The 27,460-nt window shown below is 44.1% G+C and overlaps 1 protein-coding gene across 1 annotated transcript; it reads right to left on the reverse strand.

Moving 5' to 3' along the window:
• Positions 1-26,689, reverse strand: vps16 (VPS16 core subunit of CORVET and HOPS complexes). Its single transcript, XM_007900086.2, has 24 exons — positions 26,549-26,689; positions 21,625-21,713; positions 21,388-21,485; positions 19,685-19,813; positions 18,751-18,895; positions 17,648-17,763; positions 17,156-17,278; positions 16,328-16,383; positions 15,603-15,692; positions 14,792-14,886; positions 14,233-14,309; positions 13,800-13,931; positions 12,703-12,830; positions 12,369-12,404; positions 11,353-11,461; positions 10,311-10,445; positions 8,075-8,183; positions 7,153-7,250; positions 6,360-6,467; positions 5,065-5,142; positions 2,558-2,727; positions 1,586-1,682; positions 1,354-1,457; positions 1-579 (listed from the first exon to the last, which is right to left on the reverse strand). Exons 1-24 carry the CDS (start codon positions 26,596-26,598, stop codon positions 435-437), a joined length of 2,517 nt encoding a protein of 838 aa, XP_007898277.1. The 5' UTR covers positions 26,599-26,689; the 3' UTR covers positions 1-434.
• Between the last annotated feature and the right edge of the window lie 771 nt (positions 26,690-27,460).

A 27,460-nucleotide genomic window follows, 5' to 3' on the forward strand; every position in this document is an offset into this window, starting at 1 on the left:
TACATAACAGTGCACTTTAATCGCATTTATAATGTTTTCAACTGGGTTTCAGTTCGTCACTTAGTTAATTTACAAATTGGTGCAGATGCTGCACTAAAGCTTTAAATAGCAACGAACAGTATTACAATTCAGCTTGTTACATACTGTATAATAGAAGGAAACTCAGCAACACAACCGACAGCAGAATCAAGTACTTCAACCCCTTCATGTCACAAGCTATCTGTTCATTAACTGACTATTTTACCACAGATATCCACTCAAATATCTCTCCGAGGTTAAACAGAATCACATGTGGGGACAATTGCATTCTTCCTCAAAAGAGATTCAAGCATTTACAAATATGCAGGGACGTCATCGTGATCTGCAGCAAACTGACCACATGCTGAGCTTTTTCAATAAGGCATTCATCTTCCAAAGTACGGCCTGTGAGCCCTTCATTTCTTTAAGAGCTGAGATTTTGCTCGGTTTATTTTCTCCAGAATTAACCGATCGGTGACTGGTGTACACTTCAACAGAATCATGTTCAGCTCGTTCTCATTCTTGCGTTCAGTGGCTGTTTCCACAGCTTGATCCAGGTCTCTGCAGCAAGACAGATGAAAGGGAACATAAACAACTTTGTCTCAAGACTGCCCACCCCCAGCTTAGGTTCCTAGCTGGCACTGTCAAGTGTTTTGAGACATCCTCCCGACACGAAAAGAGCTATATAAACTCTCCGTGTCACTATCTGGATGAAGGGCGCTTTATAAATGCAAGCTGTTGTGGAAGTGTAAATTATATTGCACAGGATTTAATACAATGATACAGCAATTTGGAGTGGTTAAGGAGATCTCAGAACATGCACACATATGCAACTAAGCACATCTGCAACCTCATAGAGGTATTTAAAATTATAAAACGGTTCAATATGGCAAACAAATAAATCGTTCCCACTTCTTGGTGAGTCAATAACAAGATGCCATTAATATATGATAGCTACTAAGAGATCTAATAGAGAGTTTAATTAGACAGAAAATGTGGAATTCACCGCCAGTAGCCGTGATTGAAACAGAAGGCATGAACGCATTTAATGACAACTTGCATTTATGAAGTACCCTTTAAAGCAAACAAGAAAGTGGTATGTGACGAGGGGGATAAGGATGGGTGGAGGCTCAGATGGAGCATCAGTATGGACTAGTATGAAAATGGTCAGTTTCAGTGCAGTAGATTGTCCCTCTCTTTATCTCTCCATCTTATCTACCCAAGAACATGCGCAAAGCTCTGGTTATTAGCAGAATTGTGATGCAAAGCATCTTACAATTGCATCAACATCATATTAATATTTCTGAGGATTATAACAAACATTTTTGTACTTACCCAACCATTATAAAGGCTTTTACTTTCTGTTCTGGGCTGACCTTTGTTACGTATTTTTTAGCCTCATACTTGTTATGATGTTTGACACAAATTTCAACAAAAGGCTGGCAAATGAAAACAAAAGGACATTTTAAAATTTATGGGTAAACAGTCATCAGAGCAATTATAGACAGATTTAAATATTTAAAAAGCAACACACGTCAGATGATTTTCAGGTCCATTGAGCTCGTACCATGTATCCTACTGGTGACTTTTTACTTTTAGAAAATTTTTCGAGTTCTTCCCAGTCCTGCTTCTCTGCCAATGCAGAGATCTTCAGCCACCAAAACCTGTGGGTCACAGAAACCACTGTTACCTTAAATAACAAATTACATATGTATAGCACCGTTCATGTCAGGAGGATAACTCATAAGCAATTATGAAACACATCTTGAACTACAGTAAAACTCACATAAGTTGTATCAGTTGGGACCATAACATTTAATATGATTTACGCAAAGTCCGAGTTACAGGCAAAATGCATAAGTCATAAAATCCAATTTAATCAATAATCTACACTGCACGCATGTAATTCAATGTAGCCGGTAAGTATGCTTGCGGTAGTTCGTCATCGCAGACAGTAAGTGGGCGTGGGTCGACAGGTCAGGACCTCTTTTTACCAGATTTATTGTAGCCGGTAAGTGCGGGAGTAAAGGAGAGTAGGGGAGTGGTGTTACGAGTTAGGAGGTCAACAATAAGAATAGTACACAGACTCCGAGTGGTTTTGATACAAAACTGAATGGAACTCGGGTGAATGTATGACTTCGATGATTATACAGTGTATAAAGATAAGAGTTCTCCAAGTTTTATTGCATTCCCACTGTTGACACAAGGGGTCAGAACAATCAAAGGAACGGACAAGGAGATTTCCCAGGGTAGGGGAGTTCGAACATTTTGAAGACTGACGAGTCTTGCTACACCACATGCTGACAGTCAATAAGGTGCAACCTGCCAACTCATGCATTTTACATCTATTGCAGTATAGTAAAGTTTTCAGCCTTAAAATATCCAGATCTGTAAATGATGTTACTTAGCTGCAAGGGAATGTGCCCAAACTAGTATTGTGTACAATCTCCAGCCCCATTCCTAATTTAAAATACAATCTGTAAGCAAGGCTTACAGTACCTTTCTTTCCATTCTGTCATCAACAGAGACCTGATTTTACCTTTTGTCAGGAATCTTAAAATCTTTGTAAAGTTGTTCTGCTTGTTTGAGTTTGCTGTCCAGCAGGAGATTGTAGACAGTGTCATGTAAGGAGTAATCCAGATAGGTTTTACCAGTGTCCTTTTGCATACGACTTTGGTATCGCAGCAACTTAATCTGCTCCTCCGTGACCTAGACATCAAGAACAGGGTAAAAGATAATGATAGTTATCTAAAGGGCTGCTACGCTATTTATAGAATGCCTCTTCCCTACACAATTCAGTCTAAAAAAGTTAAGTGCAAAACATGATACAAAGCACAAGGTTCCATGAGAATGTGGAATTGAAAACAGGAGATTTTGGATGGGTTGCCTGTATGGGTTGAAGGCTGCAGCTCTTCCCTGGGGCATTCTGATACATGGCACATTGTTTTGGCCTCCATGGCCAAAAAGCCTGCTCAGGTGAGCTGCCACTCTCTGTGCAGGCTCACAAATGAAGAGAAGTCATGTTAGCTAGATCGCTAATGGCTATAGGAGATAGCACTCTAAGCAACCGCAAGCCCCTTTGCTCGACAGTGGCTCTCAATCACAAGTTGTGCAATTTCAGCTGATTAAACTCCAGCAGTTATCCAAACACACACTCTGCAATCCTTAAGACTTGGAATTAGGTAAGCAGAGACTGTTCCTCCAGGGAAAGTGTGAATTACATTCCAGACATGAGGAAATTTCCAGGCATACGTGGACCACTCAGTCTGGTTGAGATACTTATCAGCGTCGTGATGGATTTCCATGCGCGTCAGACACCCAACTGACTCAAAACAAAATGACAACACAATGAGCAGACTTCCAAGAACAGCCTGGTTTCTCAGAAGGATCCCTGTTTCGATATTCTTTCCCATTAGATCCTGAAAATTGTCTAGCAAATCACTTTTTTTAATGTAACATTCCAGAGGACAAACAAAGAAAGAGCCTGAGGGGTGAAGCTCGACAAGTTCACACTCGCTGTGAGACATGAAGCACTGCAGGAGAGAAGTCCAACATTAAACCTACTTGATCTGAAGTTATTCACATTTTCTTTAAAACTGTACTGCAAGCATATTCTGCTTCAAAGCTTCCCATTCGGGTTAGTTTGTGTCAATCTGTTCTTATTTGTTACTCCCTCCCAAGTCTAAAGACATCTGCCACATCCTTTCACTGAGCTGCAAGGTGCAGATAAAGCTGTACATCATCCTCCGTTACACAACACATAGGTTGAAGGCATTGTAACCCTGTAAGCTGCACTGTACTTTTTAAATTAAAGTCCAAAATTAAATTAATAATACTTGCATTTGATATAGCACCTTATCAAGTCGTTGAGACGTCTCAAAGCGCTTCACAGTACATCCTGTAAAGTGAATTGACTGTACTTTTTGTGGGCGAACACAGCAACCGATTGTTCACAGCAGTGTCCCACCAACAGTCGTGAATTGAATGACCAAATTATTATTATTTTTGAAGGGATTATTACCCCCGAAATGCAATCCGCCAATTGACTAACAACCGGGTACCTATTTACTGCTAGGTAAACAAAGGAGTGTGGAGCAAAGAAACTTGCCTTGGGTTTCACCTTGCCCAAGAATCAAACTCCTCGCTTGTGAGTGAAATGCTGTACCCAATACCCTACAGGACTCCACAATTTACTTCTAACCAAAACATTTTTTTTGGTTTACTCTTAACCAAAATCTTTTGTTTAAAAAAAAGCTGAACCCCGCCCTGTCCCCTTCATATCATACCCAAATATTAGGGTCATATGGTATAAAATGTTTATATCTTGAAAGGTGCAGTAAACTTATAGGAATTAAAGATCACATCAGAATCACATACAACAGCTGAATCCACAAAGTCACATGCAAAGTCTCTGCCTTTAGTGAAACACTGAAGGCTCACATTGGGCTGGACAAGCGGATTGATCTCAGTTGAGACAGCAGCAGGGGGGACTCAAGTACCTTCAGTGCCTTGAGCTAGATGGGGGAAAGAGGGGGGGAAAAAATCAATCAGGTTTCCAGCTCCTGATAATTATCCAGTGCTCACTGCTAAAAAAAAGTGCATACGACTGAACACAACTAAGGCACACACATTCGTATAACCTACAGATGTTCACTGCCTGGAGTCACTCACATATGAAGACTTGTTGTTGGAGAGGTGCTAGGGGTGGTTGACACATGAATCAGTCCTTTCAGGAGAGGAGGGAAGCAAATTGGAAGGAGGGGGAGAAAAGTTGAACAGGACAGACAGGCTACAACTGTCTTTTTGAGGTCAGCAAAAATTACACTGCCACAAATTGAATCACAAACAATACTAAATCCCATCCAGCAGCTGCAAACATTTTTGTGGATGTGCTGAGATTTTTTTTTATTTCTAAGCGTTTTATCAGCTACACATAAGAAACGATGACAAAGATATGATGGGATCAAGTACCCCTACTGGACAGAAAATCGACAACATATGGGAGATACCGGTACCTTGCAGTAAAAACAGTCGTTCTACACGTACCTTGGCAGCGAATTCGTTTTTGGCTTTGTTGTATTCATCTACAGCATTCTGCAAAGCTGCTACTCTTCCCTCTATGGTCTGTGAAAAACAAAGGTGGTGAGAAACAACAACAAATTCCATTTATAGAGCGCCTTTCATGTAGGGAGGACGTCCCAAGCACTGGACTGTCAGAGGTCGGGACCCGAGCATGGGGGAGGGGTGGGGTAGGGGTGAGAGAAGATAGGGATTCGGGAGAGCGACCAAAGGCATGATCGAAAAGAAGGTTCTTGAGACTGGACTTGAAGGAGGCAGGGGAGGAAGCGAGGCGAATGGGATGGAGTTCCAGAGTGTGGGGGCAGAGAGGCTGAAAGCCTGGCCACCGATGGTAGGGCGGGTCGGGAGGGAGACATGGAGCAGACCAGAACTCGCTGACGGAGGGAGCGGGCAGGTTGGTAGGGAATCAGCTGGTCAGAGAGGTAGGAGGGGGCAAGGCCATGGATGGCCTTGAAAGTGAGGACAAGGATTGTGAATTCTCGAAGTGCATCATTTAATATTTATTCCCAAGTAAGCTCACTGCTGTGCTTCTTGTGGCTCTAACATATGAAGCAGGAACATCTATCCTGCAGACCTATATTTCTGCTTGGGCAATCTCAACCCAATCAATTTGAATTGAAGAAAGGGGATTAAACTAGACAATTCAGTCTGGAGTTTGCATAGGAGAGACCGTTCAATGTAGTTTGCACAGCACTAATTCCCAACGATTAGTACAAATAAAGAAAACTGTGACAAGGAGTTACACAGGTAATGTTACAAAGCAAAGACACCAGGGAAAACTTGCATCTGAACAATGAATGGACTTCAATAGTAATCCTTACATTTAGTGTAACGCCTTTTACGTTAGGACGATGTTCCAAAACCTTCCACAGGATATGCTGTAAAGTACAGCGACTACGTTTTGTGGGTGAATGCTTTAAGGTACATTTTATTACTTGGTGGGAGATGGGGAGGGAAGGAGCATCTTTGTGTTCAGTACTTATGTTTAATACTGTAAACATAGCAACATTTAAAAGAATTCCAGCAGATTTTAGTTAATGAGGTTACCATTGCGTTTGCCTTAATTTTCTTTAATCTCACCCGCTTGGACGTCACTGTTACATGTCGGAGACAGAGTGTGCAGTTAATCCATCTTTTTCAGTCCATCTTTAAGACAGATCTCAAAAACTGACGTGGGCAAGTTAAAAGTTGTGTTAATTTTGTCCATTGAGGGTCGGATTTACAAACTGTGACGCAGTCAGAGGCCATGCTTGGGCTCCTACCGTTTCATTGGAATAACTGGAATACACGCGAAAATTTCCAAGTTCCTGGTGATTGTCGTCCTGGTTGAACAAATCTTGGAGCGTCTCTGGTTCCTGGTGCTTACAGAACTGTGTGCAAATACAATATTCACTAGTCAAAGGATTTTCTCAAAAGCTTCTACTATCATAGGTACTCAATAGTTATGTGCATTTCATCGCCAAAAGACAAACACACATCACAGCAATGTGATGACTAAAATCTTTGTTGAAGCATTAATGGTCTGATATTGACAGTGAAAACAATTTAGGATTTTATTACTTAGTAAAACTCTGCAGATTCAGCACTTTCTATGGCATTGCTCAGCACTAGCTGATTGCAAAGTGCATCATTTAATATTTATTCCCAAGTAAGCTCACGGCTGTGCCTCTTGAGCTCTAACATATGAAGCAGGAACCATCTATCCTGTGGACCTATATTTCCGCTTGGGCAATCTCAACCCAATCCTTGTGTTCGCTGTTCTAATGCACAGACTTCCAATTCCTAAGCAACTGCACTGAGAGAGACTGGAACAGAGACTGGTGGGGGAAATGAAACATTCAGGGGATGCACTTCTGACATTGGGTGGAAGAGCAGAGGGAGCTGTACCAGGCTTCTGTTTCTAGCCTAGACACTGGGTATTAAAGAGTAGAAAAATGGATGTGCTTCACTTTGAACAAACTTATTTTTTTTTAAGTTTCACTTGTCACACAGAAATGCTGGTATGCATGTAAAATGTAAACAAAAGAAATGTAAACCTTATATTTATTCTTATACCTGTCGGTAAAGGCTCAGGGCAACTGGTTGGTTCTGCAAAGTCATAAAGAAATCTCCTCTGCTCATCTCATTCTTTAGATGCATTACAACGGTGTACACTGAAATAGAAAGAATGGCTTCAGAACCGAAAGAACCAGACACGTTTTGTTAAAGATTTGTTTTAACGCTTTTCACAGTATAATTCAGTTTAGAAAATCATTTAGTTTGCAAAAACTATGTTATTAGCACGAAGAAAGGTTCAGAAATGTTAACTGCTGCCTCCACGTGAATCTGAAGTTCTTCCTGGGGACTGCTATAGATTTTACATTTGATCTAAATTCTGTACATTTTCCTGATGGTATTTAGCTCATGCTAAATTTGGGACACACTAAATCTCATTATATTATAATCAGAAACAGCCCTTCTACAATTTATGTTGCAAAAGAATACTGAAAGAAGGAGCTCGATTTTTCCCAAAACGAAAGGTGATCCAAGTTAAGAGACTATAATTTTGTTTTCTCCCAAAACAGTGCAAAAGATCAACTGTCCAATCTCTCGCATTCAAAATGAAAGGACTCATAAGATTAATAATCCAGACAACTAGGCTGATGTGCTCTCCACCCCAATTTAGTTTACTGAACTGAATTGGGGTGGAGATTTGTGGGGAGGATGTTCCTTGGGACATCCTCCCGACATGAAAGGTGCTTTACAAATGTTGTGTTGTATGCTCTTCCCTCCTATTTCTAGATTGTTTCCTCCAACCCCATCCCAAATTTGGGTCGTAAACATTACATTACTGGCCTGTTAAATAAACATAGGCATCTTGCCAGGATAAAGGGCTTCCCCTCCATCCCACCCAATCGCAAGACTGATAACTCGCAAAAGCCATCAGCAGTCAAAGTTCAAGGCACCATTCTCGCTTTTCCATGCACGGTCACATTACCTAAGTCAGTGTCTCCACTTTCTATAGCTTTATGTAATGCCAGATTACTTCTTTTCATCTTCAGCAGCAAAGGGACTTGTTCGCCAGACCTTGGCTCGTACTCTAAAAGCTGGGAGGGAGGTTTTAAAATTTTATGAAGAATAATTGAAACGTTTTCAATAATTTTTCAAACACTGCTGCCTTGGCTTTCAACAACACAGATGATGAGCTTTGTACAGTTTAATAATTCCTTCCATTTGGTATAGCGCGTTTCATACGAGGACATCGACTCAAATGGCTTCACAGAATAGACTGTGTCATTTTGTAGGTGAACATCAAGTCAATAAAAACATCCAAAACACAGCCCCAGTTCAGAAACATTAATGCATAATAATAATCCTTGCATTACACATCATTGAGACTTCTCAAAGCGAGGCACAGAATATACTGTGAAGTGGATTGACTGTATTTTATTGGCGAAACGTGCTAGCTAATTGTGCACAGCAGTGTCCCACAAATGGTGACCACATTTTTTTTTGAGGGATTATTACCTCAAATAAAATTCAGCATAGTTAAAAAATTCAAGTGATTACCAAATGACTTATCTAAGCTATCAGGTGGAGGCCTTCTCTGGATTCTTGAGGTGGGGGGGGGGGAGAAAAAAAAATCACCAAACATCTATTTGGATATTAAAAAGATATAACGGGTCTTTAACATTATTCATTTATTCCTTTTAATGTGCAGTGGAATGAAACAGATTTTAAAAAAGTCAATGAAATCTAAGCTACTCAATGAAAAGTGTACTTGAAGGATCAAACACATCTCAGGCTTCAAGGGTACAAATAAACCACCTGCAGCTCTTCTCTCAGTCATTTGAAACCTTCAAAGTGTTCAAACCCTTTAGCACACTCCAGCTTATATCTCATCCTATACATCATAGTCCAATTAAAATTGGAGCAACTCCCTTGCTTGTTAATGCTCCCATCATGTATTCAACAAATTAAAGCCTGACAAGATGGGACTTGCCAAATATCAGTTCTTCTGACATTCCAGACAAGATGTTCTCCACACATGGAGCGACTACTAAATACACCTGATTATATCTTGGTGCATCTACCTTGGATACTTATGTTGGTTCGAACTCTAAAGAAACAATATCTCCATCACTCAGCGTACTTCATTTACACATAAAACATCTCAAAACATAGGAGGAATAGCTTAATAATAATCTTTCCATTTGTTATAGGCCGTTCATGTGAGGAGGAAACAACCTCAAACCTTCAGAGGTGAAACTCAGTCTCCAACTTCCAGGAAGGACTAAATCGTTGGGTGGGGGAATAGACCAAGTATAAAGGTGCAATGTTGCTTACTGAGGCAATCCACTCGCCTCGACTATCAGCCACACTCTGCTGCAATTATTACTACCAAAAAGCAGCATATGTGGTTTATTCATTTCTATTATTGGGATAGTACCAACAGATGACAGATACCAGAAAGTGTTTCTTTGCCCTGAGGGTAATTAACAATTGGAACCGGTTGCCAGGTAGGGTGGTTGGGACCAGACCAGGACACTAAACTCATTTAAAAAGTAGTTTGATGCTGTGATTGGGGGAAGGGTAGAGTGGGCTTTTTGAAAGGGCTGAAGGGCTTTCTTCATCCAAACTAACCTTATGATTTTACTCTCTCGATTCATCAATAGTTGTACGTTTCATCTTTCCCTTTCATCACCTTCTCTCTCGATAGCATGGACTCTTGCTCCCAATCAGATTCCACAGATGCCAGTTGAGCTCCAGGAACTTGTTCAATTGGTTATCTTCCAGCAGGAGCCCTTGCAGGTAGCATTGACAGGCTATTTGACTGTAGTGGATATCACCCAAACCTACCCTGTGTACTTTCCAGCAGTCGTTCACTAGATGCCTTTCAGGAAGAGGAATCTTGGCTAATCTTTCACTTGGATCAATTTGTAACACCACCGTGGAAATCATTTAACTCAGCAAAGACCAGGAATTGAACCTGCAACCCTCTGCTCCGTGTGGCTAAAGATACCAGCCAGTGCTTATACCCACTGGACCATCATGGAAACCCCCTGTTCTTTCACAAGAAAACACGACATTGTTTCAGTTTATCAGAATGCAAATGAGCCATGAAGTCACATTAGTCAGTTGGATTCAATTGGCAAAATATTAGCACGATACATATTCCAATTACCAAACCAATTTACACTAAATGAAGATCAGAAAAGTTAAGTTTGAGTTACTTTTATTGCCAGCTCCGTTCTGCCACAATCGTAAGCTCTGGCAGCAATTTCGGAATAGGAAATCCCTGGAGTGTCCCCCAGTTTGTCGTTGATCACACGAGCAATGCTGTCATCAGGCTCCTCTTTCTGCTGCACCTGCAGAGCCACAGAACACAGCAAGTGAAGTGGGATTGAGTGTTATGGGAGTGTAGGAACACAACAACATCATTATATTTGTATAGCATCTTTCCCGTCAGGAGGACGTAGCAAAGCGCTGGACAGTCAGAGTTTTGGACCCAAGCTGGGGGTAGAGGGACTGTGGGATGGAGTTCCAGGGGGTGGGGACAGAGTGGCAGAAGGCCCACTGGCCAATGGTGAGGTGGGCAAGGCGGGGGACGTGAAGCAGGCCGGAGCCCACTGAGCGGAGGGAGCAGGCAGGATGGTAGGGTTAGGAGGTCGCAGAGGTAGGGGGGTGCAGAAAGTGGTCTCTTTTCGGCAATTGGATCACATTGAGAGGCTAGAAAACAGAATTAGAAGTAAGTGAACATTGAGGTGAAGAGTTTTGTGCCAAACTAATGCAATGACACCTTTAGAGCCACCAACTCTTGAACCTGGCGAATGAATAAATGAATTCCAGTTTCGAATGTCGAACATTAGAAATTGGCTGAAAATTTAACACTTTGATGCAGAGTTGCTGCTTTAGAACAAATGTTTTAGGTGTAAGGATGGTACTGAACAATGCAAAAAATGTTCCCATTTCAAAAGGAAGGTTTGCAAGGTTTACATCTGTTATGTGCTGTCCAGATTTGTAAATGAAGAGCCACTTGGACAAGGTAGGGACATTACTGGCATTCTCAGAGCTGCAGCCCAGCATGTGTCTCCGATGTAGAGAGAACGGTGGGGGTGGTGAGATGTGGGAGAAATTCAGTGCCACTTTTGGGAAAGGAAGGTTAAGAAAAGAAACGTTTCAACTGTGATCAAAGTTAAGAAAGTTGATAATAGAGATGGCTGAAATATGAAATATTTGACCAAGGGAGAGGGAAATTAAAAGATTAAAAGTTACCTTGTAGCAGGCCCAATGTGCCAAAATCCGACTTGCGCCCTTGAATTCCGATATTTTCATGTACTCGCAAATCTTTATAGAAAGAGGGTAAAGTCTACGCAAAACTAGTCTGTGGAGAAAAACAAATGTATGCGCACAACATGCAAATATTTTTCTGGCTGAAGCTGAAATACATTCATAGTCTGGATCAAATATAAGCTATAGTTTTCAAATGGCCTTTATTGACTTGTTATTTTGTGGGTGTTTGTGGGAAGTTGCTGCAAGCAACTGACTGCCGCATTTCGCCCCACAAAATGCAAACACTACACATCTTGTAAAACGCTTTGAGAAGTCTCTCAATGTGACAGGGCGCTATATCAAATGCATTATTTGCCACTGAATAAAATAACAACAACTTGGATTTATATAGCGCCCTCCATGCCAGATGGCGTCTCAGAGCGCTTCACAGTAACGGATCCCGAGGCCGAGCCAGGGGGAGGGGGAGGAAGGTGACCAAAGGCGCTGTCAAAAAAGTCTTCATAATAATAATCCTTGCGTTTGATACAACTGCTTCAGGTGCCTCAAGAGGGTGTGTCAAAGAGCTTTGCAGGATTCACTGTAAAGTATAGTGACAATGTGTTTTTGTATGCAAATGGTGGCATATTGCCCACTACATTCAATGCAACGGCACGACCAAAAGTACATTATGTACAATATTGTACTGTGACTCACTGATAAAACACATGGACCAAACCAACGTACATCTGTGTACAATTAGGCCCCTGATAGATTTCTGATCAGTAGCTGGGCTACAGGGGAGGCACCTCCATATCAGGAGGTTGACCAAATCTGCCTACATTTTTTCAGGGCCGCTATTATTGCTGACAATCAGCTAAAAATAGGCGGAGGGAAATCAAAAGGGCTGATTGCTCCCCACCTGCCCTTTCAGGCCAGAGCACGATCTCTTATTTTGGCTGTTTTGAAGTGTTTCCTTATGTATAAAAAAAATTGTAGATACAGAAATGTCCTCAGATTACCTGTCAATCAGAACCTCCATGGTGATCTGTTGGTATCTGAGTTTCCAAGTCAAAGTTAAACTTGAAAAGAATCAACATCGGTAAGATGTCAGGATGTACAGTAGACTCACCATGTAGATAAAAACAGAAGCTGTGGTAAGCCAGCACACAATACAGATTGTAACATTATAGGAACCCTCATGATATGAAACACAGGCAATTCTGTAATCGTAGTCAGTGTTTTGTTAATTACATAATGAAAGGCAGCTGCAATTCAAACATGACATAGCGTTAACTCAAACTTCAAGTTAGACACTCAATACCACCCCAGCCTCAGGTGACACAGAAAGGATACTGGGGATAGCTGAGAGGGATGCCAATGGTACTGTCTCGAATGGCATTCAACACCCGCAGATCTCTGCTCATCCTCACAAACATGTCCGGTGGAAAGTTGCTTATGAAGCACTTACCAAAAGAGGCCGCCTACAAACCAAACAAAGTGAACGTCAATGGTGGCAATGCCTGCTGCACATCACAATCCCTTCATCACACTGCTATTTCACCCTGCCCTTGTCCAATTAAAGAAATGCATGACAGAAATTTAGTTCACCAACACCATAAGAAGGTGTGGCTGGCAGCTTTTGAAGCCTCAATACAGTGAGCTGTTAAACCTTACAATACTGCAAGTGCTATGACTATCCGCAAGATGATGGAATCTGGTGTTCTCTCGGTTGTCAAGTTTCTGCAGTATTCCAGGTCACTGCTGATGACAAACCAGCCAGCCTGGCTCATTGGCAAGACTGGGGTCACGGATTCTTCCCACTCAACTCTACAAGCCAGAGCCTTACTGAGTAGCATGGTCCTAGCAGACAAGCAATGGGAAGCTCACCAGACATTGCCTTCAATGACAATCTATGCAGGTATAGCTGGTTAAGATCCAGCAGTACACCAATGCACACTCTGGGATCCCTAAACCTGGAGTCTCGCTAATCTGTGCCTAATTCTCTCTGTGAGTAAGTAAGCAGAGGGCATCCCTTCTGGGAGAAAGTGTTCATGCCAATCCAGACACATGTGTAGGTGGCACATGCAGGTGGAATGCTTCGTCGTAAAACATGGTGATGGGTTTCCATGTGTCCGACACCCTGCTGACTTAAAAAAAGGTTTCACTTCCTCCTACAGCAATGGAGCAATACAACAGGTTTATAATTGCTCACACGCAGTAGGAAAGTAGGCACTCTGTAACTTGTAACAACAGTTTTCAAATAGAAGGGAAGACTCAACCACTTTCATTACAACATACCTCCCCTTGCATATCCTAAACATCGGTCCTGACTCTGCCTATAGGTTGAGCTGATCTGGTACCACACACAATATCTTACAAAGCAAATGAAATGCCCTTTCACTTTGTGACACACACCACCTACTGGAAGGCAAACATCATCTCATCCTCACCCTCAGTAAAGTCTTCTGCATTTCTGGTTCGTACTCATGACCTGCTGCCTCAATACACTGCTGCACAGCCTCAAACAGCAGATTCTGGTCTTTTATCTCCCGCAAATACTCATCTGCCTTCTGGCTCTCTTTCTGCAAGAACCAAAAAAAACATTTATCAATCGAATAAAAGTTAATTACATCGCAAAGCAGCTTAAATTACCTGCCCATTCGAGTCTTAAGGAATTTTTCTGTGAGTGTGTCATTCTAGTTAATGAAGATAAATGGATGGATTTCCCTTTCAAAGAGCATTGACATGATTGAATGACCGGTCGTGCTGCAAATTTCTATGGTTCTGACTAGTTTTTAATGTTATATTTTAATATGACCTAAATACAATCAGGAGAAGACATGAAATATAAACGCTCTAAGGGAAGGTAACATGAACATCTACCTCATATTCTTTATGGGCTTCCAGCAAAAGTGCACCAGGTGCCATGGAGGCAATTTTGAATACATCTTGACATGCAGCTGAAACCAACAAGATACAGGAAAGTAGTCAGTGACCTGAGATGCTACAATCATCCGAGGTGGTTCTTGAAGAAAAAAAACTACAACGTGTATATTCAATTTCAGGATGACTAGCGAACTCAGAAAATTCCAATTTCTGGAGTTTTTTTTAAAAAAGAGTAAAAGAGTAAAATGGATGCTCATTGACTACAATGATTTCTTGTGTCATACAAACTCAGGCACTTAACAAAGCAAATCCTGAAAGCAAGAGTCCTGTGCTAATGGGAAGAAGGATCTAAAGGTTGAAAAACAAAGGTATCGTGCACATAAAGGAGAAACCACAGGCTAGTGAGAAAAAAAAATCTAGCAGATATTTTAAAAAGGAAATCTCACCTGCAAAAGAATCAAAAAGCTTGGATAATTCAAAATAATTTCCCAACATTACAGCAAAACACTTACTATAATATTTCTGCAAAAATATCGAATGACCCAGTGATGCTTACGTGGGACTTCGTGAAGAAATTCATGCCGAGAAGCACCGATGATTCGAACCCCATCAATCTCGGGCACTAAGTGGACTTCTTCATCCAAGTGAAACCTGAACTTCAGTCAAGAACTCAAAACATTTACAGCTCTTCACGGACAACAGGAAAGACAACTTTGTTTTTTTTTTAAAAAAAACTGTCAGCTGCCTACTTCTCAATAGCTAATTGTACAGGGCGTTTACAAAGTTACTCCCTTGCGCTTTTTTTCTTACAATTAACTTCTATTTTCTGTTGCAGTTGAGTGGACCAATGTCTGATGGCAATGGAAAATGTGTGTAGGGAATTTAAGGAACGGTTCCAAAAAGTGGCTCCCACCAAAAATGTTACGACACTTGCACTGAATACTACTTCTAAATACAATTATCGTCATTCTTCCACGTGTTTTAGTTTTTGGTCAGTGCATAGTACAAAAAACATGGGGGTAACAGGATTTTGTAAACACCCTGTAGGTCACTTATGAGCAAGTATGAGCCACGTACAACATTTTTATCCATTCACTTCTTTTCAGATTAAGTTTCCCCCCCCTCCACCTCCCTCCTCTTACTTTTAAATAACACGATTTTTCTTACTGCTATTCACCAAATTGGAAGGAATGTTCCAAATTAAGTACAAATTTTGCTCCCTCGTCTCTCCTCCAATTTTTTGCATTAGTTTCTCACCTTACCTCTTCTATATGCAGTGACTGAAGCTGGAGTACAATTCAGTGCTTCACTCCCTGCTCAAGTCCATTCAAGTGCCAGTAGGCTATCTGACTCCAGTAAAAGGATACTTTATTTTCTCCTTTGAACTTCCCACGACCAAAAGGAGTTTATCCCAGATTCCCACGACGCAAGGGTTGGTGCTTTTCGATCTGGTACACCTTGAAACAGATTCACAAAAGAAAACCATTACTAAAGCTAAACATTGTCTACAATTAATTACAATAATAATCCTTGCATTTGGTACAGTGGGAGGACATCTGAAAGTGATTCATAGGATTTACAGTGAAGTGGTATGACCTTATTTGTAGGTAAATGCAGCAGCACAATTGCGCACAGCAATGTCCCATAAACAACCACAAAACAAGTGATCAATTTTATTTGTCAACCCACTCATTGATGGCTCAATAAGTTTGTGGGTGTGTGTGTATATGGGGGGGGGGGGGGGGGGGAGGATGGAGAAGAGATTAAAAAAAAGTGGACAGGACACTGGGAGAGGTTCCTATTAACAGTGCCATGAGATCTTTAATGTCCATTTTTCACCACAAGATACAACCTTTATTTAACATCTTACCCAAAGAAGAGTATCTACAACAATGCAATGCTCCCTCAATAGTGAACTAGAGGGTCAACTTATGATCTCAATAGATTAGTGTGGAGCTCAAAGCAGACTCAGAATGCTCCAACACCTCTGACTGACCAAGTACTGCATAGAGCTGCTCAAATTAGCAATGTGCCACAAGCAAAAAGTGAATGACAATTTTTTTCATCATTATTTTTTTTAATCCAGACTTACCAAGCAAACTGCTTAGGCGGTATTCGATAATTTGTGTCGATCACAACCAACGAGTCCTGGAACAAAACAATGAGAATCAGCTAAGGACTTTTATTCCCCATTCTCAAGATAATGACAATCATCAGTACAATTAACGACAAAAACAATAAAAAAACAAAGCAACCAAACCCACAAAATAAACAAAACAGAGGCATACGTGAACAAAACTGATCAATAACTGTAATTACATTAATGCAACAACAAAATGCATAGTGTATTGATAATACCAGCAACATCATTATTCAGTGTTATTGCAGTGAATACCAGGGGTGGGATGAAGGTTAATTTGATAATATCTCCAGCACATTGCAAATAATTAGTATCAATGTCTGCTGACTTCCACCAACCCTACTTAAAACACAGCTTTTTTACCCCAGCTTTATGAACTAATTTGCAATCTTTGCAAAGGATGTGAAGTGCTGAACACGATTTCTGAAAAATGCCCCCAAAAGCGCAGGTGTACAAAAGGTCAGAGGAGAAACACAGCATCTCCTCACAGCCAGTGATTTCACTCTCTGGAAGGACTTTAGACGGCTTTTAAAAAATCGATGAACCCCCCCCCCCCACCCTGCTCACTCCCAAAACTTCTAAGGCCATCGAAGAGGTTCATTGTTTAGCTTTACTATAAATTTATCATCAAGCTTTACTCATTATTTGATCCCAAAAAGATACAAACTTAATTCAGCACGGTCACAAAAATGCTACAGCAATAAAAGCGTGTTTAGTGTTCATAGAATATTACAGCACAGAAGGAGGTAATTTGGCCTATTGTGCCTGTGTTGGTCTCACCTTTAGTGTCGATGGACCCATCCAAATGTTGCCATCGTCTGTGAATAAAGCCAGCCATTTATAATTGAATGAAACAGCAATTTGGGTAATTGCACAGACTTGTGGGCCCAGGTTTGGAGGAGTCTGCAACAGAAAAACAATCAACATTTCAAAATAAACTCATAACTTTCATCTTCTGCCTGATTAAGACCATGAGACAGGCAATGACTCACTCAGGCCCGTAACTCAGGCTGTCTATTAAGAAGTGCAGGTGTGGAACACTGATTTTCTCCTATCTTGTGGTTGGCAGCCTGCAACTTGCTCATTCGCAACTCCTTGGGAGTAAACCAGGCTGCAGGCATCACTCAAGGTTGACATTTGAGCCAGATTGTCTCAGCCAATTGCTCAACGTATTCACACACTGGACACACTAATCAAAACCACTTCAATTTATACTTTGCTTCAGTGAAATACCTATTATAGCCTTTCACGTCAGGCAGAATTTAAACTTACTACAGCTATGCAGGAAGCATTATCCAGTATGTATAAATCCTTTCCATTAGCCAGAATGATTCGGGTCTGTCGATCTTGCATCAGAACAACCCAACATGTCGGGGAGTCCTGGAGTCCTGTCAGAAGGAAAGTAAATTTTGTTTTGGTTATACCGCACGCAAACAAACACTGCACACTGAATCTGAATGCACCCGATCTGAAAGGCACTATCAAGTGCAAGGATTATTATTATTCAACATCAGAAATGAAAAATCTCTTGCACATTAAACCAGATATTTCCTCTAACGCATTGCAATTTCCTATTTCTTTTAACGCAATGTACCTTCCCCATTTACATTGTAAAAGAATATTGCTGACAGAGAAACGATAGCCCGTGCTGGACTCCCAAATTTACTGAATACTTGAGGAGCTTTTTAAAATGGGACCAAATTTAACATAGAAAAAGTGAAGTTAGAAAAACATTGCTAGAAATATCAACTTTTTCACCGGTGCAAACCCAAGTATTCGAATTGTCCATTTTACAGTCGACGACTCCAAAAGGTCTGACAATTTACACAATAACAATTCACCACAAGTCTATTGAAAGATCAAGCGCAACAATAGCTCGAAGCAGAAGTCACAGTTGGACTTCGCCACAATTCCAGCTTTTGCAGAAATACCATTCCATTACCGAAAGGATGCACAAAAGAAACAGTTCTCAGGAGTCCTGGAGCGTACTTGTTAGAGCACTCGCCTCGCAAGCGAGAGGAGCTGGGCTCGATTCCCAGGTGGGGCGAAACCTTAGGCAACTTTCTTTAATCCACATGCCTCTGTTTACCTAGCAGTAAGTAGGAACCCAGTTGTTAGTCGATTGAAGGATCGTTTTCTGAAGATAATAAGGCCTTCAAAAATAAACAATAATAATAACTTGGTCACTCAATTCATGACTGTTTGTGAGACACTGCTGTGCACAATTGGCTGCCTCGTTTCGTTCGCAAAATATACAGTCAATTCACTTTACAGTATATTCTGTGAGGTGCTTTGAGACTTCTTGATGATGGGATAAGGCGCTATATCAAAAACAAGGATTATTATTATTATAGTTAAATATTCAGTATTTTTACCTGGGATTTCAGGAAGTCGTCTAAGCTTGAGATCATCTATGTTTGTAGCACAAGTGAATCGAAAAGCACCAGTTAATATAGCAACTCCGGAGCCGTAAACAGAGTGGAACACCTTGGCCTCCACAACTCGATTCTGCAACACCTCCTGAAAAGCAAAGTATCAATAAATTAATTTCAAACAATAAACATTGCCAAATCATTCTTTCTCAAACATAGCATCAGAAGTCCTTGATAGTAAGATTAACATGGAAAACATGTATGGTCCGATTTGGGTAATGGGTAGCAGGGCTATGTCATGGTGAATCGATTCAACAAGTATACTTAACAAGTGCACTTCTTAGCAAGTCAACTAAACAGTGATTTAATCTCCAAGGAGCTCACACTGCCTATAAAAGGACAACACAATCAGCCCCAGCGCAGAAATGGAACAGCAGTGCACTCCCAACACCAGCAGTACCAGGCTACAGTAAGAAATGGTGCCTCACCCTATTCATTGTCTCCACTAAAAAAATTCACTTGAACTACTCTCATCAAGGTAAGGGATGTCAATGCTGATAAATGGAACACAGTTGGTACTCAATATCAGCATTAAGCTGTTTACGCCAGATAGAGCAAGTCACTTGTTCCGTCCGCTCTACTCTAAATACCATACATTAACTTCAACATCAGAGAGGTACCAGTTCAAATGCACCAGTGCATTTTATTTTCTGTTTGCCATATCAATCAACTATTGTACAGCCTGCAATTCTAAAATTGCCCTGTGAACTTTGGAACTGCATTGCAACTTTCCTAAATTAAACTCATTTCACACCTGTACAACTAGTAGTTAGACTTGCATCCCCATCCGTAAGAACTTAATTTGAAAACTCGTCCACAAGGGTGAAAGTGCACTAACCCCAATGGCTTTCAGAAGATTATATAATTTGCAACTTACATTGCCCATGCTGAAATGTCTCTTAAATGTACCAAATATATCGTAGATAAGAACGGTGCCATCATCTTGTATAAAGAGCAGATCTTCACTGGCAGTCCATCCAATGTGAACCACTAGGCCGCTTTTCCACTGGAGAGAAACATTACGCAGAAATAAGCAAGACTGGTTTCCTATTGACTACAGATGTTGCTTTCATTCAATAGGAACGGGGATCTGGGGGAATTAACAACATAAGATTACACTTGGATAATGCCTTTCACGTTGGGAGGACATCCCAAGGCGCTGGACAGTGTACAGCATTTCAGACCCGAGCTGGGGTCAGGGAGGGAGAAGGGAGGGGAAGGGAAGGGGGGGTGACTGATGGCGTGGTCGAAATGGAGGGTTTTGAGCGGGACTTGAAAGAGGCTAAGGAGGGGGCGAGGCGGAGTGATTGGGGGATGAAATTCCAGAGGTTGGGGGCAGAGTGGCTGAAGACTCTACCGCCAATGATGGGGCGGGTGGATTGGGGGACGTGGAGTAGGCCGGAGCCGGCTGAGCGGAGGGGAGGGCGGGTTGGTAGGGGGTTAGGAGGACACAGCGGTAGGGTGGGGCGAGGCCATGGAGGGCTTTGTAGGTGAGGACCAGGATCTTGAACTGGATCCTCTGAAGGATAGGGAGCCAATGGAGTCGGGCGAGAATGGGGGAGATGGGATCATGGAGTTTGGTGCAGGAGAGGGCATGGGCTGCAGAGTTCTGGATTATCTGCAACCTGTGGAGGGTGGAGTTGGGAATGCCGACAAGCATAGTCGAGCCTGGAGGTGATGAAGGCATGAACAAGAGTTTCAGCGGCCTGAGGGGTGAGGTAGTGGCGGAGTCGGGCGATGTTACGGAGGTGAGGGAAGGCAGAGTGGGTCATGGCTTTTATGTGGGGAAGAAGACAGTTGAAGGTCGAACAAGAAACTTAGGTTCCTGACTGGCTGGTGAGTTGAAGTGTGCAACCATGGAGGTTGATGCTGCCAGAGCCTGAGGTGCTGAGGCACTGGCGTGAGCTAATCAGGAGGGCCTCAGTCTTGTTCACATTCAACTGTAGGAAATTTGCCCTCATCCAGGACTTGATGTCCGACAGGCAGTCTGTCAGGACAGCAGTGGTCCTGGAGTTGATGGTGGAGGCAGAAAGATAGAGTTGGGTGTCATCCGCATACATATGGATTAAATACGTACTAAGCAATTCAGACAAGAACCAAAAGGTTTAGCAGCCTGACCTATTGTAATATTCTTGATTAGGTAATGTCCATTTATGATCAGCTAGTTATTAGTTTGTAATTATTGGCCGGCTACATCGTGGTCTGAGAGGAATGCAAACTTCTTTGCACTCTTTCACTTTTACCATAGTACTGGCCATGGAAATGTGTAACATTGTTTAAAACACAGAACCACCAACTCATGCAAATCTGGTTCAGCGCCACACAAGGTTATGCATTTTCTCATTGAGCCACGAGGGAATCTTTCAATTCTCATCCTTACCTTTGAGATTTTAATACTTTAAATAAATGCACATAAATATTGGTTTTGTATTAAAATGTTGGATATGGTTTGAGCACATACAGCAAAATAAAATGGATGCTGGATATTGCGGTCATTCATTTGAGATGCTGCCCTTTCCTTTGTACCCGAATCCACCGGCAGAACAATAAGTGTAGTAAATGACAGATTAGTATGCTTACTGGGAAAGAAGTTATCAGAGCTCCAGAGGAGGAGTAGATTTCCAAAACAGGCCGAAGACTTTGAGACCGTTCCTTCCGCATGGCATTCAGCATCAAAGCTGCAACGTTAATTAAATAACATTAATGACTGTTGCAGCCTATTAATACAAGCCACAGCCATCACTTCAGGATGGACAACTCCAATAAAAAGGCTGGCAAACGCAGAAAAGCAACACACTGTACAAAAGAGCATCTTACCGATTGGACCTCCGTATGGTGCAGCCGTGATCAGACAGTTACTAAAGTCCTCTCTCATCATCCACTTCACGGTGTACAGGTCAAACTTCCTTTATAGACAAGAAAATTGAGATTATTAAAATAGTAATAATGAAGCCTCAAATTCCAAAAAGGCAGCTCTAAATATCAGATCAAATGGTGGTTAGTGAAGGAATAAGTTCATATAAATTAGAAACATGGTGTAGAAGCACACTAAAATTTTAAGAGTGTGACGTTTCCAATACTTGCAGTGTTTTGGTACTAATAGTTTCTTGGAATTAATACACAACAATTTGTAATTATATAGCAACAACAAGCACTTATATAGTGCCCTCCACGCAGGATAGCATCTCAGAGCGCTTAACAATGGTGGAGCCTGACTCCGAGCCGGGGGTGGGGAGGGGGGGAGGTGGCCGTAAGCACGGTTGAAAAGGAAGGCTTTCAGGCGGGACTTGAAAAAGGGGAGAGAGGGGACAAGGCGGAGGGATTGAGGGAGAGTGTTCCACAGTTTCGGGGCATAGTAGCTAAAAGCGCGACCTCCAATGGCGGGGCCGAGGATGCGAAGGAGACCAGTCCAGTGGAGGCGGCGGGTGGTGGATTAGGGAGTGAGGAGGTCGGAGAGGTTGGGAAGTGCCAGGGAGTGAAGGGATTTCAATACAAGTGTGAGGACTTGAAGTCGATTTGTTCAGTGATGGGGAGCCAGCAGAGCCTGACCAGAACTGGCGAGATGTTTGGTCCGGGTCAGTATGCGGGCAGCAGAGTTCTGAATGAGCTGGATCTTTTGAATAGCGGAACTGGGGAGACCAGTGGGGAGTGCGTTGGAGTAATCCAAGTGGGAAGTGACAAACACATGCACAAGGGTTTCGGCTGCATTTGGGGTAAGGTACGGTTGGAGGCGAGCAATGTGGTGGAGGTGGAGGAAGGCAGTCCTGGTCAGGGACCAGATGTGGGGGAGGGAGGACAGTTGGGGGTCGAATTGGCTGCCTAGATTGCGCACTGGTTTGGTGAGTCTGAGGAAGAGCCCAGGGAGGTTGAGGAGTTTAGATTCACAGGAGTGAAGACCATGAATGAAGCCAAATTGTATGGCTTGAATCATGTCCGCATTCAGCTGCAGGAAGTTTGCACTCCTCCAGGCCCTGATGTCTGCCAGACAAGCTGATAGAACATCAGCGGACCTGGAGTCGATCCTGGAGGAAGCAAAGTAGATTTGTGTGTCACCTGCATACATGTGGAAGTTTACCCCGTATACCCCGGAGCATATAGATGAGGAAAAGAAGAGGGCCAAGGTTAGAGCCCTGGGGGACCCCGCAGGTAACCGGGCGGGGGCGGGAGGAGAATCCTTTTGCCGAGATGAAGTGGAAGCGGTTGGTTAAGTAGGACTCGAACCAGAACCTGAGGAGAGACTAATTGACCATGTCAGCCAGCAGGGGGAGAGAAGGGGGAGATGAGTGACCAGCAGCTGGGTGGGGAGGGGGTCAAAGCAGCAGGTGGTGAACTTCATGCGCAGGATTGTGATTGAGATGGAGGAGGGAGAAATGGGGACAAAGGAGCGTAAGGAGTGGCAGGAGCCATGGCGCAGGGAGGAGGCGGTATGGATGGTCTGTGTGGGGTGGAAGGGGACATGGGGAGGGGGGAGGATGATGCAGCCAAGCAGATATTTTCAATCTTTGAGCCGAAGAGTTCTAGGACCTCTTTGCACTTGGCGTTTGATGTGAGGATAGAGCGTGCAGAGAGGTGGTGATGGACAGTGGAAAACTGTTGGGTTGTTTTTGGCCTCCCTTTGGTATGAAAATCAGTCTTGGCCTGTGAAAGGAGAGGCAGTAGGTGTGGAGGTGCTTGAGGCACAGATGGCGGTTAATCGTGAGGCTGGATTTCTGCCATTTGTGCTCAAGCGTCCGGGTTTGGGTTTCAAGTGAGTGGAAATAACTATTGTACCAGGGGGAGCGGGTGGGTTTGGAAACAGCCCTGGATTTCAGGGGAGCTGGGAATTGAAGGTTGTGGAGAGACAGTCATTCAGCAGCTTGATGGCTGCATCAGGATCGCTGCGGGTGAAGGGCCAGAGGGAGAGGAGGTTCGAGGAAGAGAGGGCATTTGTGAGGGACTCAGGGGGGGTGGGTGGGGGGAAAGCTTTTTCCGAGGACGGAAAAAAATGGTGGCGGGCTTCTTGGAGGGAGGGGGATGCGGGAGGAGAGGGAGATGAGGAAGTGGTTCTAGATGTTCATGATGGACAAGTTGGAAATGTCTCACCATTCAGGTTGGCATCTCAGGTTGGATAGCGTCTCGGAGTGTTGCACAGTGGCGCAGTTGGACACCGAGCAAAGGAAAAGGGGGAGGTGACCATAGACACAGTCAAAGAGGTAGACTTCCAGGTGGGATTTAAAGATAAAGAGAGGGCGAGGAAGAGGAGGGATGGAAGCTGGAAGTTCGAGAGGTTAAGGAACAGTAGGGCCTGCAAATCTCCGTTGAAATAAGTTTGGTCAGGATTAAAGATCCCATGGTACTATTTGAAGAGAGAAGGAAGTTTCCCCAGTTTCTGGCCAACAATGCCCCAAATAACATTTGGTCATTCACTTCATGGCTATTTGTGGGTCATTGCTGTGCATAAATTGGCTGCGTATTTGCCCACAAATACACAGTCACTCCACCTCAAAGTAAATCCTGAAAAGCATAGTGGGACGTCCTCCTGACGTGAAAGGCGCTGTACCAAATTTAAGGATTATTATTATTACTACTAATATCAAAAGGGTGGCTCTATGACCGTCGCTCAGATCTTACCTACATTTGATCGGGGGTCAGGAAATGTGTGAATGGAATCACTCACTAATTCTTCTCTCCTCGCCTGCTACTCAAATTGACGTATGACTCCGCAAAATAGTTGGAAAATCTCCTAATATGCTGAGTGCCAACATTGCTTCTTTATACGAATTTACACTACAAGCACGATATTAATGCATACATTTGTTATAGCACCTACTATATCAAGAGGACGTCTCAAAGCGCTTCGCAAGATTTACGTAAATTGTAGTTACTGTATTTTATAAGCATATGCGACTGTCGAGTTGCGCACAGCAATGTGCCTCAAATCATTCTGAAGCGAATAACCGATTGCCAGCGGGAACAGCAGGAGAAACTCGTTTTTTTTAAAAATGACTTTAATGTCCATCTGAATAGGTAAACAGTTTAATGACTCATCCAAATGATGGCACCTCCAATAATGCTTTGGACCTCCAATAATGCTTTGGACCTCCAATAATGCTTTGGACCTCCAATAATGCTTTGGACCTCCAATAATGCTTTGGACCTCCAATAATGCTTTGGACCTCCAATAATGCTTTGGACCTCCCAGCACTGAGACTGGAAGCACCACTCACTAAATCACTCCCTCACTGAGCACAGCCCCTCACTCCCTCACTGAGACACTGGGAACAGCCCCTCACTCCTTCACTGAGACACTGGGAACAGCCCCTCACTCCTTCACTGAGGCACTGGGCACAGCCCCTCACTCCCTCACTGAGACACTGGGCACAGCCCCTCACTCACTCACTGAGGCACTGGGAACAGCCCCTCACTCCCTCATTGAGGCACTGGGAACAGCCCCTCACTCCCTCACTCACTGAGACACTGGGCACAGCCCCTCACTCCCTCCCTCACTGAGGCACGGGGCACAGCCCCTCACTCCCTCACTGAGGCACGGGGCACAGCCCCTCATTCCCTCACTGAGGCTCTGGGCACAGCCCCTCACTCCCTCACTGAGGCTCTGGGCACAGCCCCTCACTCCCTCACTGAGGCACTGGGCACAGCCCCTCACTCCCTCACTGAGGCACTGGGCACAGCCCCTCACTCCCTCACTGAGGCACTGGGCACAGCCCCTCACTCCCTCACTGAGGCACAGCCCCTCACTCCCTCCCTCACTGAGGCACTGGGCACAGCCCCTCACTCCCTCACTCACTGAGACACTGGGCACAGCCCCTCCCTCCCTCACTGAGACACTGGCACAGCCCCTCACTCCCTCCCTCACTGAGACACTGGGCACAGCCCCTCACTCCCTCACTGAGACACTGGGCACAGCCCCTCACTCACTCACTGGGCACAGCCCCTCACTCCCTCACTGAGACACTGGGCACAGCCCCTCACTGGGCACAGCCCCTCACTCCCTCACTGGGGCTCTGGGCACAGCCCCTCACTACCTCTCTCACTGGGGCTCTGGGAACAGCCCCTCACTGGGGCTCTGGGCACAGCCCCTCACTGGGGCTCTGGGCACAGCCCCTCACTCCCTCACTGGGCACAGCCCCTCACTCCCTCACTGAGGCACTGGGCACAGCCCCTCACTCCCTCACTGAGGCACAGCCCCTCACTCCCTCCCTCACTGAGGCACTGGGCACAGCCCCTCACTCCCTCCCTCACTGAGACACTGGGCACAGCCCCTCACTCCCTCCCTCACTGAGACACTGGGCACAGCCCCTCACTCCCTCCCTCACTGAGACACTGGGCACAGCCCCTCACTCCCTCCCTCACTGAGACACTGGGCACAGCCCCTCACTCCCTCTCACTGAGACACTGGGCACAGCCCCTCACTCCCTCCCTCACTGAGACACTGGGCACAGCCCCTCACTCCCTCTCACTGAGACACTGGGCACAGCCCCTCACTCCCTCCCTCACTGAGACACTGGGCACAGCCCCTCACTCCCTCACTGGGCACAGCCCCTCACTCCCTCCCTCACTGAGACACTGGGCACAGCCCCTCACTCCCTCACTGGGCACAGCCCCTCACTGGGGCTCTGGGCACAGCCCCTCACTGGCCGCTGGGGTGGGTGCGGCAGTGCAGTGCTGGGGACCAGTCACGGGATGACCCTGAGCTCAGGCCCAGTGAGGCCCTGAAGCCGCGGGGACCCGCCCGGCCACTGACCTGTAGAACACCTCCCCCAGAGGGTTCCAGTTCGCCGTCACGAACGCCATCCTCTCCTGCGGGGATTTGCGGTCAATTCCCTGTGATACCCCCAACAGAACTGCGGCCTTCGTGTTGCCGCTTCCAGAGACTGCGGCTTCATCGGCTGCGGCGGCGGCGGCCAAAGCGCCGCCTACCGGGCGGGCGGGCGCGGTGCGGCTCGGGGGGGGGGGGCGCTGGTCTGCCCGCCCTCCGGCAGCTGGTGATCAGCTTCGGGCGATGCTGATCATTGGGCTTCACAGGTGCTTTTTTTTGGGGGGGTCAAATGTTTGTGTTGCACTATAAAGACTGTGTTTGTTTCAGGGAGTTTACCAGCGCTGTACCTCTGTCAGAAACGTTGACCCTTTTGTAAACATTTTGGAAACTTCCTCCCGAGTTATTTCCTGTGATGTAAAGTGTATCCCATTTACTCTTTATGATATCCAAACCCGTTTTTTTGTTCAAAGGACAGGTAGTCTCTCTGCCTCGTTCACTTTCCCTGAGCAGCGAGTGACAATGATAATAATAATAATAATAATAATCCTCGCATTTGATATAGCGCTTTTCACGTCGGGAGGACGTCCCAAAGCGCTTCACAGAACACACTGTAAAGTGAATTGACTGTATATTTGTGGGCGAACGCGGCAGCCAATTGCGCACAGCAATGTCCCACAAACAGTCGTGGATTGAAAATGACCAATTTATTATTGTTTTTGGTTTTGGAGGGATTATTATTAGGCTCTGTGTGGAGTATCTGCTTCATACCACAGTTAGCAGGTCTTACACAAATTAAAAACCTTGATGAGACAATGCCGTTTGCATCTCACTCTTCACACCCGTTTTCAGTCTTTACCAGTCAGAGCTGGAGCAGTACCCACCAGTTAAGTGATGTGA

This window comes from Callorhinchus milii, unplaced genomic scaffold, assembly GCF_018977255.1.
Source record: "Callorhinchus milii isolate IMCB2004 unplaced genomic scaffold, IMCB_Cmil_1.0 Scaffold6, whole genome shotgun sequence".
In the NCBI taxonomy this organism is placed as follows: domain Eukaryota; kingdom Metazoa; phylum Chordata; class Chondrichthyes; order Chimaeriformes; family Callorhinchidae; genus Callorhinchus; species Callorhinchus milii.

Excerpts from the sequence above, each read along its gene's own strand:
- vps16 (XM_007900086.2), bottom strand. The coding sequence starts at position 26,598 with ATGGCGTTCGTGACGGCGAACTGGAACCCTCTGGGGGAGGTGTTCTAC. Across the intron at positions 14,310-14,791 it reads ATTTCTTCACGAAGTCCCAC|CTGCATGTCAAGATGTATTC; the intron begins GTAAGCATCACT and ends TGTTGGTTTCAG. Across the intron at positions 13,932-14,232 it reads AAGCCCATAAAGAATATGAG|AAAGAGAGCCAGAAGGCAGA; the intron begins GTAGATGTTCAT and ends TGGTTCTTGCAG.